This window comes from Desmodus rotundus, chromosome 5, assembly GCF_022682495.2.
Source record: "Desmodus rotundus isolate HL8 chromosome 5, HLdesRot8A.1, whole genome shotgun sequence".
Classification (NCBI taxonomy): domain Eukaryota; kingdom Metazoa; phylum Chordata; class Mammalia; order Chiroptera; family Phyllostomidae; genus Desmodus; species Desmodus rotundus.
In genome coordinates this window covers 11607092-11627130 of record NC_071391.1, presented here as the reverse complement: position 1 = coordinate 11627130, position 20039 = coordinate 11607092, and the positions used below count along the sequence as shown (strand labels likewise).

The window sequence follows — 20039 nt, the reverse complement described above, 5'->3', positions numbered from 1 at the left end:
ATAAGGAGATGAGGAAACTAGGTTTAAAAGAGTGAAGTACTCTAAGGTTACACAGCTAAGGAGAGAAGGATTTTTTTTCTCCTTTTTTTAAGTTTTATCGAATTTACTGGAGACAGGAGAGGATTTGAACAGAGTTGAATTCAGGTGTGTCTCACTTCAAAGTTCAGTTCGTATCTTAATCTCTCTCCCATTTCATCATTCCCTTAATATGAAAGTAAGACATAAACAGGAACAAAAATTCCACTTGCTGAGTACATGTAAAAGCTATTATTTCAGTATATTTGAAGAAAAACGTAAAGAAAAATTTATGGAATATTTTTTCCCTAAACATATATGTGAATCATAACCATCTGATCCAAATTTATCCAACATAAAAAGATTTATTTTTATAGATATGAATACATTTAATATGTTTTTCATAGAGTAATTGACAGTGGAAGGGGTTTGGACAAAAAGATTGAGAAGTCCTAATGTGTTAAATATTCTATGAATAACAATGAGATTATTTGGTATTATAAAAGAAAAGAGTTAAGAGTAACAAAGTATTTTTGTCTTAAAACTCTCTCCAAGCAGTAATTGAAGAGAAGTTACCTGCTGAAAACTGCAGGCTTTTAATGTACTGTTTTCTTCTTATCATGTTCGGAAGCACGTGACTTTCAGCACTTTTCATACAATGCAGGAGAGATAACACTGGGGATGGGGACCTGGATGGGAAGTCTTCTATCACCCAGTGCTCTGTCCTTCTGGACCCAGAAGACAGAGTCTCCTCATTCCCTTCCTGACAACAACATAACATAAAATAAGCACTCATTAGAATCTGAAATTGTGTTTTGTTTTTCATAGCTGGTAATTGTTAGTTGAGTGCAAGGAGAACAACACAAGCAATTAATTTAATTAAGTGATTGGAATAGTGATGGCATACTCAGAGATGACCACTATTAAATTTGTGTGTAAAATATTGTTGCAGTTTATTTCACAGATAAAGAGATAGCAAAGATAAATTATTACAAGTACTACTATTTTTCCTTATTTTTCATTGAACACATATTTTTGTTTATAACTATGCCTTTACAATTCACCCTGTGTCAATTGGGCAATTCATTTTATAAATTTTGTTTTAACTAGTGTGGAGCTCTGAGCACATCAAGATGCAGTTTTCTTCTCCAGTGACCTTGAGGAGGTCCCGCTGTTATTAAGCCCAACTTCCATTCCTGCATTTCTGTACCTGTATCAATAGGGTCACGTCTGTTCTCCACGGTGAGGGCAAGAGGGGAATCCATAGGCTGATGTGCATACTCTGAGGTGCAATATGAATCTACAGCTCCTGATCCTTTGGATATTTGTTAATAAATTTGGGGAAGAATGGTGAGAAATAGAGGTTTCAGGAAGTTCTCTATATGTGATCCCTGTCCCTGAAACTTGTTCAGCATCGGCTGAAAGACAAGGGGCACTGATGAACTTGGTCTAAGACGCACATACTAGCATAGAATAAAGTAAAATAAAGGGAGCTCAGTATTTTTTTAAAAATTTACAAAGGCTCTTTATTGCTTCAGTTTGCAGAGGACACTCAGTCATTGATTCAACAAATAACAACCTGGAACGGGGCGTGATCAGTAGTCAGGTAGAAACATTTGTGAACAAAAATGGGAAAGGTCATGCAGGAATGAAACTTTCAGTTAGGCCAGAGTGTTTTTAAAGTTCTTATTTATTTATTTATTACTTATATTTGTAGGTGTTATGGTGCAATATTTATAGAGAGAGACAATTACATAGGAATGAGACAAACAAACCCATTTTATCCCATAAACTCCCCCTGAATGAGCAAGTTTATTACAACCATTGTTTAAAACGGACCCTTGGGAGGGTGAGTTGAATTGACATGGGCAGAGGGGTTCTCAGCCCATGATGTCTTACTGGGACTTACCTATGAATGGAGAAGGAAGGGATAAAATCCTCTTTGAAACAGTGAAGTTTATCTATTACTAGTCTCCATTAGCTTGGGGAGAAGATTAAGAACAATAATGACTGTTCCCTGTGTTTAATTTAGAAACAATGATAAGCAGTGAAAAATACTTATCATTAGGCTCTGGTGAACACATAATAATGTATATCAAATACCTGAACTATAGCTGTCAGGATCTTCAAATAAACATTTTGGGTGAAAACATGGCTTCAGTCAGAACATAATTTATTGCCAACTACTTTTTTCAGGGCCCGTTTCACATCCTTATTCCTCAAACTGTAGATGAGTGGGTTTAACATGGGGATGACAACTGTGTAGAAAACAGAGGCCACTTTGTCCGTGTCCATGGAGTAACTCGAGTTGGGTCGGAAATACCTGAAAAGGAGTGTCCCATAAAATATAGCCACAGTGGTTAAGTGGGAAGCACAGGTAGAGAAGGCTTTGCATCTGCCTGTGGCAGATTTGATGCGAAGGATGGTAGTTATGATGTAGCTGTAGGAGAGGAGGAGAGTGATGATGCTGGATCCCACAACACAACTACAGGAAATGGTCATTGCTATTTCACTGGTGGTTGTGTCTGAAGCAGAAAGGGCTAGTAAGGGAGGGATGTCACAGAAAAAGTGATCGATGATATTGGAATTGCAGAATGATAATGGGAAAGTACAAGAGGTGAAGATTGCCATATCTATAAAACCTGCAGAGTGGGCAGTGGCCACCAGCTGGAGGCACACTCTCCTGGACATGGTCACTGTATACAGAAGGGGATTACAAGTGGCTATGTAACGGTCATAGGCCATGACGGACAGCATGATACATTCTACATCTGCAAAGGAACCAAAAAAGAACATCTGAACAGCACATAAGCTATATGAGATCTTCTTTTGTTCAGATAAGAAATCAGTCAGCATCTTTGGAGAGATAGTGGAGGAGTAGCAGACATCACAGAAAGACAGATTGCTCAGGAAATAATACATGGGCGTGTGGAGTCGGGCGTCCATGCTGATCAGCAAGATCATCCCTAGGTTGGCGATCACTGTGATGCCATAAACCAGCAGGAAGAGCACAAAGAGCCCCTGCTGCACATCCCGCCTGCCAGAGAGTCCTAAGAGTATGAAGTCTGTGAACACGGTGCAGTTCTCAACGGCCATCACTCAGGTTGGCAATCCCTGGTTGTGGAGGAAGGAAAAGGATGTGCAGTGTTAACATCATCTATCTTATCAGTTAAATTGCTGATTCTTTCTATTTCTCAGTAATCAGAAAAAGAAGTAAACAATGCCAGAACTCCTTGAGGAAATCTGACTCTTTGGAAATACCTGATATATAATGTAAATCAATAAACGTTAATGATCCTATCTCTTATATTTATATAACATCATACCTAGTTTGTGGCATAGTTTTATATTAAATCATGGTATTTCCATACTAACCTATGTAGTATATATGATAATTTTTGTTACTCCTTTCTTAGAGATTAAGAAATTGATGCTTTCATAGCTAAGGAATAGTTCTTCAATTACTTGGTTCAGTAAGCCACTCTTCTGATAAGATTGTTGCTGTGTTTCAGTATTGTGGAGCCTGTGTTATATCCTGTAATTGAGAAACATAGTTAGTTGAGAGGTACAAAGAGTGGATATGTTGTTTTGTTTTCCTCCATTGTCACAATTGTGGACGGGCAGAGATATGGTGGTGTCTGGATGGAACATTCCCCTATTCCCTACTATCCCCTCATGTCCTTTCCAGTCTGCACAGCCAGGGAGAGAGATAGTCTGTGACTCAGGACCCCCTGGAGCAGGAGGGTGCTGGTGCTCGGGAAGAGGCTGGAGGGTCCCCATGGGCGAGAGTTAGACTGGAATAGGCCTGGGCTCACTGTGCTCCCTCTGACAGTGGCTGTGGTTCAGCAGAGCTTCTGCAGAGTGTTTGGGACCTGACTCCAGGCATGCTGGTCTCAGGGGTGACAGAGAGGTAAGAAAGGGTTGTTGTATTTCTGTGTGAGTCACTTTCCTGTAACCAGCCAGAATCCCCACGATGTATTCACCAACAGAACAGACCTTGTCAGTCACAGGATAAAAGTCCTCATCTGTCCACAGCCCAGTAAATTCAGACAGAATTCACATTGAACTATGTCTCCATTTCCCTAACGTTTAAAATATTGCTTCTTGTGTTCTTTGATTCCTATTTTCCTTAAGTAGCTCTGAAATCTGCCCTTCTTTGCTTTAAAAGCATTGGTCTTTGGGAGGCCAATTATGTTGTATGTCCCACTGTTCTAATTTACCCAATCAATTATGTTATGTGTGTTGTATGTGACCCCTTCTGTTCTGTGCAAATAGTGACAGTGGATTGGAAGATAGAAGAACAGAAACAGAAAATCAGATTAATGATGTAGTATCCATGGGTGTTTCTCCAAACCCTTGGCATAAACTCATTTGAATATCTGTTCCTGAAAACACATCTTTTAAAACTGCTTTGATATTTCTTTTAAAATATACAAAGTATAGGTAAGAGAGTAAAAAAGAAAAGTCCTATCACCTCCACTATTCATGCTGGCATTTCATTGTATTTCCTGCCATTTATATATGTCTTTAAAATAGTTAGATTGATAAAAGTAATTAAAATTTTGTATAACATTACATACCCTTTATAGGTTAGATAGCATATATTCAGTGCAATGATGATAAAAATTAGAGAAATCTGATACAGACATCAGAGGAACAGCAAGTCCAGGTGCACTGACTTCCGTGCTCCACCCAGTCTGTCTGCAGGAGGGCTCAGCCCTGCCTCCCACTGAGATGCATTAAATCACCTTCTCCGTGTCTGCTTGCTGGGCGTTGAACACGGCCTCTCAGGAATACGTGGCGATACAATTAATTATATGTCTTGTCATGTGTTATTTTTCTACAGGCAGGGTGATTGAGGAAGAACTACAGACTTAAAAAACTGTTAGGTGTGTTGAAAAACCACCTAAGTATTTTTCCACCAGGTAACCACAAGAGAGTGCTGTAGCTGTGGGACCAAAGAGCTCCACTACCATTGTCTTAATTCTCTGGGGTGTGTGGGGAGGAGGCAGAGTCCTCCTTGGTTACCTTCTTCAGATTCCTCCCCACCCTCATTTTCCCCTCAGGTGCTCCCTGTCTCCAGGGATGCCAGCTACTGCAGGCCACACCCCCTTCCAGCAGGATCCAAAGGTGATCTTCATTAACTGGGAGCCCCTGTAGTGTAACTCCCATTCCCCATGACATCCGGAGTATGGAGAGCAATATATTCTCCAAAAGTAGATAATTTAAATTCATTCCCGAAGGTTTTATGTTCTAATAGAATGGTTTTCTTTAACTACATGTGGAGCGGGGAAGATTCACAAAACAAGTTAAGACTTCAGAGCAAACAAGGGAGAAAAGATTTTCTATGTCTACAGGGCGTTCCTGATATCCCGGGCGCAAAACACCCAGTAGTTCGAAGAGAACAGTCTTCTCAGCATCTCCTTCTTCCAGATAATGGATGTTCTGCCCTGAGGCCTGGATCTTTATCCAGAAATGCAGAGCTTGACAAAGCCAGCAAAGAAAACCAGTTCTCACCTTTAACTGGAACATAAGCAATAGAAGAAAAAAGCAAACAAAATATAACCAGAGACATTGAAGTTAAGAACAATCTAACAATAGCCAGGGCGGGGGTGGGGGGTGGGGGCGGGGACAGTGGGTAGAGGGGATTACAGGAACTACTATAAAGGACACATGGATAAAACCAAGGGGGAGGGTGGAGAGGGGGGAGGGAGGTAGGTTCACCTGGGGTGGGGTGGACGGATGGGGAGAAAAGGAATACAACTGTAATTGAATAACAATAAAAAAAATGTGTGGAATACATTTCCAAAAAAAAAAAAAAAAAAAAAAAGAAAACCAGTTCAGTAAGGCTTCCTGGGTCAGGAACAGGGAAAGTAGTTTCTGAAGGCTGCTAAAAATACCTCTGATATATCAGTGAGGTAGCACTTTCTGGTAAAAAAAAAAAAAAAAAAAAGAAGACAATCATTTAATAAAATACTTTATATGGAAGTTGTATTCTTTTTTAATTTTACAGTAATATTTTGAAAATGTATGTTGATAAGAAACTGTTAGTAATTTCAAATCTCTGTAATAGGATTAATAGCATACTTTCAGTCCAATAAAGATAAAAATTAGAGAAATCTAAAACAGAAATCAGACCATTGCCTACAAGCTCTTAGTAAGTAGTCTTTGGTTTTTCGAAAACCTTTAACGATATGTATATGTGTATTTTAAAAAGTACGTTTTTGAAAGTTCAAATGTGCCTGCATCCAAACCCTGAACAACGAGAAAACTAGCTTTTCCGCGACTGTTAGTGGACCGTAACACAATCGCTGCCAAATTGTCAAATAGTTGTGTATGTTTTTATAAAGTGTATGGAATTACAGTCTTCTGCTTTTATCCTCTCACGTCTGTATCCTTTCATTCACTTCTGTGTATATGAGATTTCCCCAAGCTGTTACATATGAGTGTATCAGGGTGAAGCAAGAGGGCGGCCCCACATAGGGATTTGTAATGGGGTGCAGAACTGAAGGCATCCAGGAAATATTAGAAAAATATAAATAGGATGTCCTCAACCCCACAAGCCTGAGATGGGGGAAGGGACACATGGAACAGGGCCATTCAGAGTTGTTTTGTACAGCAACAGCTGTGCAAGTAACCTCTGGCATGGTCATTTAACATATCTATAACCTTTACTTGGTTTCATAGATATGTTATACAGGCCCGGCCAAGCTTTGAGTCAGGGAGATGGAAGTGACTTCCAGTGAAGGTGTAACTGGGAGGCAACTCCCCCTGGTTCCTGCCCTGCTTGAGAGCTTGGAGATGATTGGCTCCATGCCAAGGGGACACACCTGCCCAGACTTACTATGGCAGCCCAGCAAAGCTGGAAGAATCCTGGAATGCTGGCAGGTGTAACTGATTGTAGGAGGAGTTGGAAGTGGGGCTGCCTAGGAAGACTGGTGCCAGGATTTAAACCCAGGCATAGCAGCTGTACTGCACACAGAATCAGGCGGTTTTGGCAGAGTGGGCACCCTGTGGCGGAGACACAGTTGATGTTGCTGGGGGCCTGAATCACGGACTTGTACTTCTTTTCCTGAGATATGGTACCCTGACTGGGCAGAAGGAGATGAACCTGTGGGTATTCTAAAGGACTTTAGTATTTTAATGCAGACATTAAGTCATGACTGTAAGTCTATATAACTTTGAAGTAAATAATTCCTTTCCTTTTCACCAACGTCTTGCATTGAGAGACATCTCTCCCTGGTGGTGGGCTAGGAGAACCTAGTAGGAGGGGGGGGGGCCCACAGAGAGAAAGAGGGGGATCCCTTGGTAATAGTATGTCGTTCATCCCCCCACCCCGTCTGTTCTGCAACATGAGGATAGTTATTCATTCTCTTTGCTGTGTAGTATTCCAATTAATAATCACATTAAATATTTTTGTCAAGTCCCAAATAATGCTACATTGATCACTTTTGTACAGCCTTTGCATGTACATACTTTCTCATTTCTGATGGGTACAAAAGTACTAGGGGGATTTTGGGGACGGCTGCAAAAGAAAGCTGCCATTCAGTTTTCCAAAGTTGAATGAACATCAGGTTTGAATTCCGTCAGTGGGTGAGAGCTGTAGACGTTCCACATTCAGGCAGGTGCTTGGTATTAATATTGAGAATCTTTCTCATGGTAGCTGATCTTAGGTGAGGCCTGGTGCAGCACGTACATACAGGAAATATGTGAGTGTTAAGTACACAAGTTGTTTTAAAAAATATCCTCGTAATCAGTATCCAGACCAAGAAACAGAACATTATTAGAATCGCTAAAGCCTTCTACCTTCTCCCTTCTTTTTAGTTCTCTTTAGTTCACACATTAGACTCAGATCTGTTTAGAGTAGCTAGAAACTTATGCAGTCTGATTTTAAACATGTTTCCATTGTGTTACAGGGGAACAGTGTGCCAGCTCAATGCTGTTATGGTTGTGCTTTCAGGGTCCACACCCATCTGTGCTTGGGCTTTAGTCTAGGTCAGTTGCACTCCTGCCACGTTGCTGTTCAGGATACGACCCAGGTCAGAGGTAGAACTTCCAAGGCCATGGGTTAAAATGGACGTATTATTACTACAAGAAGCATCTCCTGTTGTTTTTCTACTGTATTGTGTCTGAGAATCCCAGCAACAATACCATCCTACAGAACAGAGCAGCGTCCTTTTCCTCCTTGGGTTTCCCTAGCAATCTGGAATGTTCTCACTGAAAAGCATTTTTTTTCAAGTTTCTGCATTTTTTATTTAGTACTTTTAAATTTATTTATTATTTTGCTTTCTTTTATTGCTATTCAATTACAATTGTCTGTATTTCCTCCCCATCCCTCCACCCTACCCCAGACAAACCCACCTCCCTCCTCCACCTCCACCCTCCCCCTTGGTTTTGTCCATGTGTCCTTTATAGTAGTTCCTGAAAACCCCTCTCCCCACTGTCCCCTCCCCACTCCCCTTTGGGTATTGTTAGATTGCTCTTAACTTCAATGTCTCTGGTTATATTTTGTTTGCTTTATTCTTTTGTTGATTAGGAAAAGCATTTTGTAACTGCACCTAGATATTGAATGACTTCAGGTTTTGTGTTACTGTGGCAAAAATTTAAGATTGCCCTTGTTTCTTGTGTGGTCCTTGAAATTCATGTCCATGTCCCTGTGTAGTAAAGAAGCCACTTCCAGTAATTTGGCCATCAACAAAGTTGAGCAGAGGCATGTAAAATTGTCAAATATCTTGATAAATGCTGTTTGGTGTATTTGTTTTTCAAATAATTTCTCTGCATTGTCTTTAATATTCCCTTGCTTCATCATCCACTTTCTTATGTAACAGTATTTCAAAATAATAAGCATGCCAAAGTGGCATTTTGTGGGGTAGTATAACTGCTCGTCTTTCATTGTATAACACTGAATTCCCCTGGCACAAATTTTTATTTTACATACATATATGTATGTATGTATTTGAAATCTATCACTCTATCTATCTAATGTATATTTGTATAGATATGTTTTTCTACATTCTCAAAATCCTTAGCACAGAATTGATATGAATAATGACTCAGTACATGTGTGTTTTAAGTATTTTTCTCTTGTTTGGCAGGTGGATATCCAACAAATTGTAGAAATAGCCATTAAAAGCTGCTTCTGGTAATGTAATTCATTTGCATGAAGTTATTTTTAGTATTTTATTTTTTATGGTATTTTTTCATTACCATTTATCACCCTTATACTCTTGTGCACTTCCACCCACCACATGAGTACGATCTTTTATAAAATATATGTTTGTAGATTGTGCTTTACAAAATACAATGTATTCTACTATACAGTTGCTCATAATATAGTTCAGGTGGAGACTGGAGCAGAGTTAGATGAAATCGGCAAATCTGAGGGATGTTCCGGGGTGAATGCTCTTTACTTAGAGTGTAAGTGTCATGTGGGTCTTTACAGATCCATCGCTTCAGTGCCCACAACCATTCATGTACTTTCTGGTGGGTGATGGAATGTGCATTGCCAAGCCTTGTACCCTGAGATTTGTTGTTTCAGTGACATCTACCAGGAGGTAAAATGTTATCTAATACTTCATTTTAGTACCTATTTGTCTGTCTTGTCATCTTGTGTCACTGACACCATGCAGGTGCTTTGGATAATAGACATGGAATGCTCATTGCTTGAGCTAAGAACACTCACAATTTCACCTTGGAGCTCGTGATGTAATAACAGATGATATTAGTACAATGCTTAAAGGAGACAGTTGCCTGTGATTTAAGAATGGGGCATTTAACCAGAGCTGAGAAGTGTGTTGTTTCATTCTTAGGATGTTTGAAGTACGTACATTAAGCACACTTTATACATTAAAGGGAGGTATGTGTGTGTGTGTGTGTGTAAAGAGAAGAGGACCTAAATGAGAAGCCTGGTGTAGTCTAGTGCTCTCTCCTCCAGGAAGAAGAAAGTACCCGCAGGTTTTTTTTATGTCATGGCAACCTTAAAATTAAATGAATATTCCGAGATTCTGAAATTATATAATGTTTTTTATAATGGTTTTAATAGTTATTCAATAATAGTATAAATGTTAAGTACAATTACCTTAAATTATTAAAATATATTTTAGCATTATGAAACATCCAACCAATAAGCAATGACCACTAAGCAATGTAAAAATTGTGCTTTGAGTAAGGTTTCAGTTTATTTCACAGATTGACAGAGAACCAATTTAAGGCATTACAAGTGGAATACTAATGTAAATAGTATTTGTTTGTTTGTTTTTCATTGAACATAAATTCTTATTAATAACTCTTCCACTTCAACTACAGCATTTGGGAATTTCATGTTTTTTTAAAGTTAATTATTAAAATGCTATGAACATATTGTAAAGGAAGATAAAGTACATACATTAAGCACACTTTATACATTAAAAGGATAGTGGCTATTAGAGAAGGGCAAGGTTCTATGACCCCATGCACCATTCATGCAGTTTCTGTTCAGGTGTCAAGAGCAGGTATCTGTTCCCCAGAGCGAGGGCAAGAGGGGAAATCCACAGTCTGATGCAAAGGCCATGACGTGCCATATAAATGTAGAGCTGCTGATGCAGCTGACCCCTCGGGTAGCACGATCAGAAATAGAGGATCTGAGAAGTTGTCTACATCACATGAATCATGTACCTGATAGCTACCCAGCCTTGGGCAAAGAAGAAATACAGGTCGGTTTTGTGTAAAATGAACATGCTAGAATAAAACAAAACAAAGTTATTTTCTTTTTCATACACAATGGCTGCTTTTTTCATCTGTCTTGCAGGGGGCACATCTTCATTCATTGCATAAATGTTTTTGAATAGCATCCTGAAAATGAGCTTTGGAAATAACAAAGAAGAAATACCAGTGAGTCAGATAGAAAAGAGCCTTGCAGTTATGGGAGTTTGAGCTAAGGGAGGACAATTTTAATTAATCTTACTCTTTCATTTACTACTTATTACTTCTAAGTGTTATGATGGGAAAATTACAGGATGATACAAGTGCATAGGAAGAAGACAACAAAAGCTAACGTAAACCATTAAAACTCCCTTCTGGTTCAGCAAGTTTATTAAAATCATTTGTTTAAAAAATAGAACTTTAAACATGGAGGGAGATGGTACTATGCCCATATCTCTGGGGTATATATACCCATGAATAGAGCAGAGTAATACATACAGACCCTCTTTACAAAACTAAGAGTAAGACTATTAGGTGTCTGTAGTTTCAAGAGATGAAGATTCATGATGACTATTCTCTGCATTCAATTTAGGCAAATAGGGAATAAAGAAATATTCAGAATTGTATTTGTGAGACTACAAAAAAAACTGTCAAAGTGCCTAAATTTTAATTCTCAACAACTCTAAAAAATATTTTTAGGTGACCATGTTTTCACCCAGAACATAATTTAGTGACAACGACTTTTTTCAGTGCACCTGTCACATCCTTATTCCTCAAACTGTAGATGAGCGGGTTTAACATGGGGATGACAACTGTGTAGAAAACAGAGGCTATTTTGTCCATGTCCATGGAGTAACTCAATTTGGGTCGGAAATACATGAACAGGAGTGTCTCATAAAACATAGCCACAGCAGTTAAGTGGGAGGCACAGGTGGAGAAGGCTTTGTGTCTGCCCATGGCAGACTTGATGTGAAGGATGGTAGTTATGATGTAGCTGTAGGAGAGGAGGACAGTGATGACACTGGACCCCACTACACAACTACACAAAACAGTCATTGCTATTTTACTGGTGGTTGTGTCTGAGGTGGAGATGGCTAGTAAGGGTGGTAAGTCACAAAAGAAGTGATTGATGATATTGGAATTGCAGAATGACAATCGAACTGTGAAATAGGTAAAGATTGCCATATCCATAAAACCTGTGGTGTAGGCAGTGGCTACGAGCTGGATGCACACTCTCCTGGACATGGTCACTGTATACAGAAGGGGATTACAAATGGCTACATAACGGTCATAGGCCATGACAGACAGCATGACACATTCCACACCCCCAATGGCTCCAAAAAGCATTTGAACCATGCATAAATTATATGCGATCTTCTTTTGCTCAGATAAGAAATCAGCTAGCATCTTGGGAGAGACAGAGGAGGAGTAGCAGACATCACAGAAAGACAGATTGCTCAAGAAATAATACATTGGCGTGTGGAGCCGGGGTTCCATGCTGATCAGCAGGATCATCCCTAGGTTGGCGACCACAGTGATGCCATAAACCAGCAGGAAGAGCACAAAGAGCCCCTGCTGCACATCCCGCCTGCCAGAGAGTCCTAAGAGTATGAAGTCTGTGAACACGGTGCAGTTCTCAACAGCCATCACTCAGGTTGGCAATCCCTGGTTGTGGAGGAAGGAAATGCAAGTGGAGAGCAAAAGCATCTTACTGTGTTAGCAGTTAAACTGCTGGTTCTTTCTATTTGTCAGCAGTTAGTAAAAAAGCTCAACAATGTACATTCTCTTTAAGTAAACTGTCTCTGCAATGTTTCTATAATTACATAAATTGTAAAAATGACAATAAATAGCTTACATGTGCATTGCACTGTATAGAATATGTAACCCACTTTGATCCAAATTAAGTCATTTTATTTACATACCAAACTATATAGTGTTTTTCCATCATATAGATTAAGACATTCAGGTCCTCAGAGTCAACCAAGTTGATCTTAAAAGTATTTATTCCCGAAAACCCACATCCTATTACATGGTTGTTTCTATTCCCGATATAGTATAAGTGTTGTTATATTCTGAAATGAAAAGCATAGAAAAGTGAGAGATGCAGGTAACAAAAATATTTCTTTCTCTCCTCATTATCCAATACTGTAAAGCAGGCAGATCACTGGCTTCTTTCTTTATGTATCGTGTACCCACCTCCCCATTATCCCCTTGTCCTGTCCAGCCTCAATCACCAAGGGATAAAGATAGGCTGTGATCCAGGACTCCCAGAGCAGGCAGCATTCACTAGAGGAGAAGCTGGAGGGGTCTCCGTGGACGGTAGGTTAGAGGGCACAGGCTGGAACATGTAGGGCTAACTGTGTGCCCTCTGACATGACTGTTCCGGGAGGTGTGTTGGGATCCGACAGTAGGCATCCTGGTAGCACAGGTGACCCAGAGGCAAGTGTGGATTGCTGTGTGAGACCCTCCAGTCTAATCTGCTAGAAGCCACTTAATCTATTCACCAAATGATCAAATGTGCAGGATACAAGGTAATGTTTCACTTGTCCACAGTCCAACAACCTCAGAGAAACTTCCATCTGAACTGAGCCCCATCAAACTCCCTAGACATTGTGACATTGCTTGACTGTGTTCTTGACCCCCTTCCTCTTGAGAATCTCTGAAATCTGCTTTCCTTTGGTTAAAAAGAGTCGGTTCTTGGAAGGTCAATAAAATTCTCTTTTCTACTGTTATATTCTACACAAACCAGCCATATCATATATAATATAAAATGTGACCTTTTCTATTCTGTGGGAATATGAGAAAATGGAGCAGAATGTAGAATAGACAAAGAATTACATCTGAATAACGATGTAGTGATCCATATGCAGGTCTCCAAAATTCTTGGTCTGGACTCATCTAGTTATCTGTGCCTGTACAGACATGTTTATTAAAAAAACTTTATTTCCAACCAAAAATATTCCAACCAAAAGTAAACATTTGTATATTATTTCTTACCCTCCATTAGTTTTATAACATGGTTTAAGTCAAATAAAGGTAAATACATCTAAAGAAATCTAAAATAGAAATGAGAAAACCACAATAAAATCCTGTACCTGTTCTGGATCCCGGACTTCTTTGTTGCCTACCTTCTGTCTGCCCGATGGTTCAGCACTGTCCCCTTGGTGACCTGGCTTATATCACCATGGCTGTGTCTGGTCCTGGGTGCTGGTCTCTCAGGAACAAGGGGCTGGTATAACAAGATATTGTATCATGTGTTATTCCCAATGGGCTGGTGATTGAGAAAGAAACATGGACCTTTTGAAAATGTTGCTTTTGTCCCTCCCTACCGTATTGCCTAATATTGTACTTACTTAGCAATAGTAAAATGAGTTTATTGACGGCTCTTTGTGTCCAGCTCACCAAATCTTGTCCAGGTATATGGTTTCCATCTCATAATTGTCAGAAACGACTACTCAAGTTATACACAAAGACACATATATACAAACACTCTCATTAAATATATTTACAAAATAAAGATTTTCATAAAAACAGATAAAACTGACTAGAATCATAGTGCTTAGGGAAAAGTAAATTTTGTTTTCTAATATGGGATTTTTAGTATTCAAACAAAAATTACACCAGAATAAATACAGCTTATGTCCAAATATTTATTTTGAAAAATGACAATGCAGCCATTTTTACATTAATTTATTCTTTCTTCTTTTGCTAATATCATTAGGTTTATAGAGAATCTTTATACCCTAAAATTTTGATATGAGCATAATTATATGTACATAAATGATCATAGGTAGTTTCTTCTTCAAAATGAATTCTAAGAAATGAACTTTAAGAGCATATAAGTTGACAGTCAATTTTGGCCTTTTTAACAGAGTGAGATGTTTTATATTGTATAATAATCACCATATATTATCATATATGTTATGATGCATACATCCTGAGTTGTTTCTAATAAACTCATTATTTGATACAGAAATTGAAACCTGGAGGTAATAAGTAACATAGAGTCTTTTGGACATTTTCATTAAACTCATAAAGGTTGCTTAAAATAGGTGTTCTGTGAATGTTTGGTAAAATTCACCTGTGAGACTGTCTGGTCCAAGACTTTGGTTTGTGGAGAGTTTTTGGTTACTGCTTCAATTTGTGTAGTTGTAACCTGTCTATTCAGATTCTCTGATTCTTCCTGATTCAGTGTTGCAAGATTGTATGTTTCTAGGAGCTTATCTATTTTGTCCTGATTGTCCATTTGACAGCAGAGAGTTGTTTGTACTATTTTCTTACAACCATTTGTATTTCCTTCATGTGGAGAAGAGGGATATCTCCTGCACTATTGGTGAGCTTGGAGATTGGTGCAGCCATGCTAGAAAGCATTATGGAGTATATTTTAAACAATTAAAAATAAAACTGCTTATGACCCCACAATTCCATTTCTGGGAATTTATGCTTGGTAACAGCACCAAGGGAAACGAGGTTCTCTAGTCTCCTTGTTCCTGGAAACAATATTAGAAGGGGCAACACATTAAAACTCCTAGAGGAAAACATAGGCAGGAAAATCTCAGATATTCCAAGCAGTAGTGTTTTCACCTACATCTCCCCTCGAGCAGAGGACGTTAATGAAAGAATAAACAATGGGACTTAAACAAAATAAAAAGCTTCTGCACGGCTAAAGAAAACATCAGCAAAATGAAAAGGGAACCTACTGTATTGGAAAATGTATTTATAAATGATACCTCGGAGAAGGGTTTGATCTCCAAAATATATAAAGAATTCAGAAGACTCTACTCAAAGAAGACAAAGAACCCAATTAAAAAATGGGCTTAGAACCTGAACAGATAATTCTCCAAAGAGGATATACAGAGGGCCCAGAGACACATGAAAGGATGCTAGCCATTAGAAAGGTGTGAATTAAAACCAAAAGGTGATACCACTCCACACCGGTCAGAGTGACCATCATAAACAAATCAAAAAACAAGTGCTGGTGAGGTTGTGGAGAAAAGGAAACCCGAGTGCACTGTTGGTGGGAATGCAGACTGGTGCAGCCACTTTGGAAAACACTGTGGAATTTCCTCAGAAAACTTAAAATGGAACTGCCTTTTGACCCAGTGATACCACTGCTGCGGTGATACCCAAAGAATGCTGAAGCAAGAACTCAGAAGAAGCTATGCACCCCAATGTTCATAGCACCACAATTTCCAATAGCCAAGTGCTGGGAGCAACCCAAGTGCTTATCAGGAAATGAGTGGATCAAAAATTATGGTACAATTACCCAATGGGATACTATGCAGCAGAGAGAAAGAAGGAGCTCCTACTCTTCATGACAGCATGGATGGATCTGGAGAGAATTATGCTAAGTGAACTAAGCCAGGCATTGAAAGACAAATACCATCAGATCTCACCTGCAAGTGGAATCTAATCAACCAAACAAACAAGCAAGCAAAACATAACTAGAGACACTGAAATAAAGAAAAAATCATCAGAAACCAAAGGGACGAGGTGTGTGTAATAATGGAGTAATATGTGGGAAGGGTCATGAATGACCATAAATGAAGGACACATGGAGAAAGCCAAAGGGTAGGATTGAGGGTGGGGAGAGGGGATTGGTGAGGCAGGCGTGAGTAGTGTGGGAAATTGGAGACAACTGTAGTTGAACATCAAAAAAAAAGAAAGTGCTCATATTTTGAATAAGACATATTTGCTTAAAAATACAGTGATCATTTATAAGCAACATGACATATTATTACAGAAATATTCCTTATTAGTTGCTCCATTATATTATAAGAGTATACTGAACTTTAATTTAAACAAGGCAGCACTGGAACTAAACATTTTACAACATTAAATTTCTGAAGTCTTAGAATCTAATGGTGCTTACACAGATTTATTTTTTGGGGAACCTTTTTGATATGTAATGTACATGATATTACTTAAATGATAACTATGTAGCTAGACAAATTTAAAATATATACCCTTGTAACCAAAACCGAAACAACAAATAGAACACCAAAACAGAATCACCAAAGAGTTCTGCTTGAGGATATCCTTTTTAAAAAAGATTTTAAAATTTTATGGATTTGTGATTAGAGAGAAGGGACAGGAGGGAGAAAATGAGGGAGAGAAAGAGGTTGTGAGAGGGAAAGAGCAGTTGGTTGCCTCTTGTAGATGCCCCGACAGTGCATGTACCTGCCACCTGTGTCTGTGCCCTGATTGGGAATCAAACTGGCAACCTTTCACTTTGCAGATAACACCCAACAAACTGAGCCCCATCCGTCAGGGCACCAGGAATCCTCTTAAATCACAAGTGTCTCCATGCAAAGGAATAACTACATTTTTGGTTATTTTCAAGGAAGATTAGTTTTGGAACATGAACAAGCAGACACCTAAAGCATGTGCTGCTGTAGTCAGTTACACACTTGTTCACGTTGTTGTGTTCAGTTGCAAAGATGGATCCGATTGGTGTACAGCATAGGTTTGTACAATTATACTGTTACTTTTTCATCTACTTTAATGTGCATGGTAGGCAGTGGAGTTGTTTTCTCTTTTGTTATTACTACTAATTTTAGTGTAAACACTCCTGAAATACCTTTTAGTAGATATAAACACCCATTTATCTTGTATATAAAACCAGGAGTTGAAAATGTGTGTGGGTGTGTGTGTAAATTTTAAATTTAGTAAATATCATCATACAGTTTTTCTATGAAGTCTGCCAATCCACCTGGCAGTAACACACTGCCCTTGTGTGAGTGCCTGGTTGAACATCCTCACCAGTAACTAAGAGGATCTTTTCCTTTAATTGCACCCATTATTTGGAGTATTTGATATTCCTGACAGCTAAGAAAGTTGAATATTCACTTTTATAAAGTGTGTCTCCTAGTGCAAATTCAGAATTGAAGGCCTGTTAAGGAGACCAGCTTGATGGTAGTGGGACTTCCGCATCCCAAACTCTCTGTCTGTCTGCATCACTGCCACTTCCAGTTCAGGTCTGACTGGCCCACAGCTGTAATGCATTCCCCTGGTATGAGTGTGTTCCCTGCCATCTGCCATTGTCTCAATCATGCCCAGTGGGTACGTGCACTGACAGACTCATGTTACTATAATCCAGGATGCAGTGACTTGAATAAAGAATAAGATTACTCACTTTTAAACCCCTCATTTGACAGAGTGGAACCTGAGGTCCGAAGAGAAAGAGTGGTTTGTTGAAGGTCACAGGTAGAGTGAGATGGAAGGAGACACTCTGACTGAATGTTGTAATTGCTTCTGCGGTTCAGAGTGTGTTTCTGCAGGAGATTTCAAGCTCAGTTGAGTACGCTGCTTCTTGATATGGAATCATGCGCTTATAGAGATCATTAGAATTATTTCATTTTTGATTTATCAAATTTTTGCTAACCAAATTTTTACCACACAGAGCTGCAGCCTGGATTATTATACATAGACGCTTCATCCTTGGTAGTGCTTGTGTTTGGAGATATTAAATTCCTGAGTGGAAATAAAGAACTATAGATATCATGAGAATTTTTCAGTTTTGTTTTAAAAAATATTGCTAACCAGATTTTTCCCACTATAGAGCTATGAGTTTGAACTACTATACATAGATACTAACTCTCACCTGGGGTAGTGCTTGTGTTTTGAGATAATAATGCCTGAGTGGAAATAAACAAGTATAGTTAAGGATTTGACATGTAACACTGATTGATTACACACATCACTGAAGGAGACTATGCTCAGTAGTCAGACATGGGAAGAAAAACCTACATTTGGTGGGACGACAGTGTGGTTGTGTTCTGGGGAAAGAAACCTACTGAAATTAGGACTGTAAGTTGAAAGAAAGTATATCAAGTGTGTGTGGAATGAGTACAGCCATTGTTAATATAAGAACAAATTATGTCACATAAATGTAACCTGTCAGCCAAGGAGCTTGGACTGGAATGAGCATGACTGAACAATGACCACTTCCCTGCACTAGTCAGTGGGGGAGTAGATGCCCCTGAGTGAGCATGTGTGCTTGTGGCCATCACATTCAAAGTGACTGAGCCAATAGAGCAAAGAATCTGCATCAGATTTCATGTTAAGCTGATCATTCGTCTGTGTAAACTGTTGGGATGACTCTGAAGGCTGCAGCTATGGGCAACAGGTGACTGGCAGCTGCATCACCACAATGTGACCCCTCCTGCAACATGTTGTGCATCATGAAGAGTTGTTTGACTAAACGTCTGACCCGTCCAGCCCTGATTTGATACCCTGTGACTTATGGATTTTCCCAAAACTAAAATCTTTTGACATGGAAGAGGTTTCAGACCCTCAAAGATTCAGGAAAATATGAGAGGGCAGATAATGGCCATTGGGAGAACTGTGTGAGGTCCTAAGGTGCCTGCTTTGAAGGGAATTGAGATGTCACTGTCGTATATACAGTGTTTCTTGTATCTTGTGTCTTCTTTAGTAAATGTCTCTATTTTTCATATTCTGTGGCTGGACACCTTCTGGACAGACGTGTACAGTTCAGGTGTGTTTGAGTAAAGGGAGAGAGGATGGAGTAGTGAGGAAAACCTTCTGATAGTGAACATGTATGTTGGGTTATAATCTAGGTTACAGTACCCTTTAATGCAATGGAAGCTAACTTTCCAAACAGGGACTTGTGTGTGTAGATCAGTGGTGAGGCTGGGCTCTGGCCAAAGTGAGGTTTCAGTTGAGAGGAATGAAATGGTGACCTATGATGGAGGAGAATCAGATGCTTTTTTCTAAATCCTGAGCAGAAAATGTCCAGAGTACATGAGTTCATTGTAATAGATAAATATTGGTTCATTTTTGTAGCTAATAGTGTCATTACAGTCCTTGGGATGGGGACAGAGAGAACACCATGAAGTGAGGTCCACTGGGATTGATGATCTGAGCTCCTTTCTTGGCAGTGTGGGGTCTGGGATTAGACTAGTAGAGAGGGTCCAGGGATTTGGCCTACACATGGGAAAGGAGTGGCCAGCAGAGGTGGCCATGAGAAAACCTCCACTCAGCTCGAAGAGTGAAGGCAGGGTCAGGAAAGACAAGTTCTGAGGTGGGTTGCAGAGAGCCCCACACTAGCTGAGGCAGGGTGCACACAGGAGTCTGACTGTGGGGTGAGCAGGCTCCACTGCAGATGAGGGTGGAGCCTGCAGACTTCCCTTCCTGACACGAGGCCAGGAAGGACACGGTCTCTTCTTTCAGCACCAGGGCTTTAGCTCCTGATGAGCAGATAGTTGGCTCTGTATGATCTTAGAAACTCAACAATCATAAGTGTCTGTTTTTATATATATTTCCCCTCATGATGTATATAATAAGCCCGTGATAAGGAGATGAGGAAACTAGGTTTAAAAGAG

The 20039-nt window shown here is 39.4% G+C and overlaps 2 protein-coding genes across 2 annotated transcripts; both read right to left on the bottom strand.

The window, feature by feature from the left end:
- Positions 1-2172: 2172 nt before the first annotated feature.
- LOC112302661 (olfactory receptor 5AR1) lies at positions 2173-3111 on the bottom strand. The gene has a single exon (XM_024558219.3). It carries the CDS (start codon positions 3109-3111, stop codon positions 2173-2175), a length of 939 nt encoding a protein of 312 aa, XP_024413987.2.
- A 7088-nt stretch (positions 3112-10199) lies between these two features.
- LOC128781014 (olfactory receptor 5AP2-like) lies at positions 10200-12746 on the bottom strand. The gene has a single exon (XM_053925034.1). The coding sequence runs from the start codon at positions 12340-12342 to the stop codon at positions 11407-11409; it is 936 nt and encodes a 311-aa protein (XP_053781009.1). The 5' UTR covers positions 12343-12746; the 3' UTR covers positions 10200-11406.
- Positions 12747-20039: the final 7293 nt, after the last annotated feature.

Coding starts and splice junctions, on each gene's coding strand:
- LOC112302661 (XM_024558219.3), bottom strand. CDS start 3,111: ATGGCCGTTGAGAACTGCACCGTGTTCACAGACTTCATACTCTTAGGA.
- LOC128781014 (XM_053925034.1), bottom strand. CDS start 12,342: ATGGCTGTTGAGAACTGCACCGTGTTCACAGACTTCATACTCTTAGGA.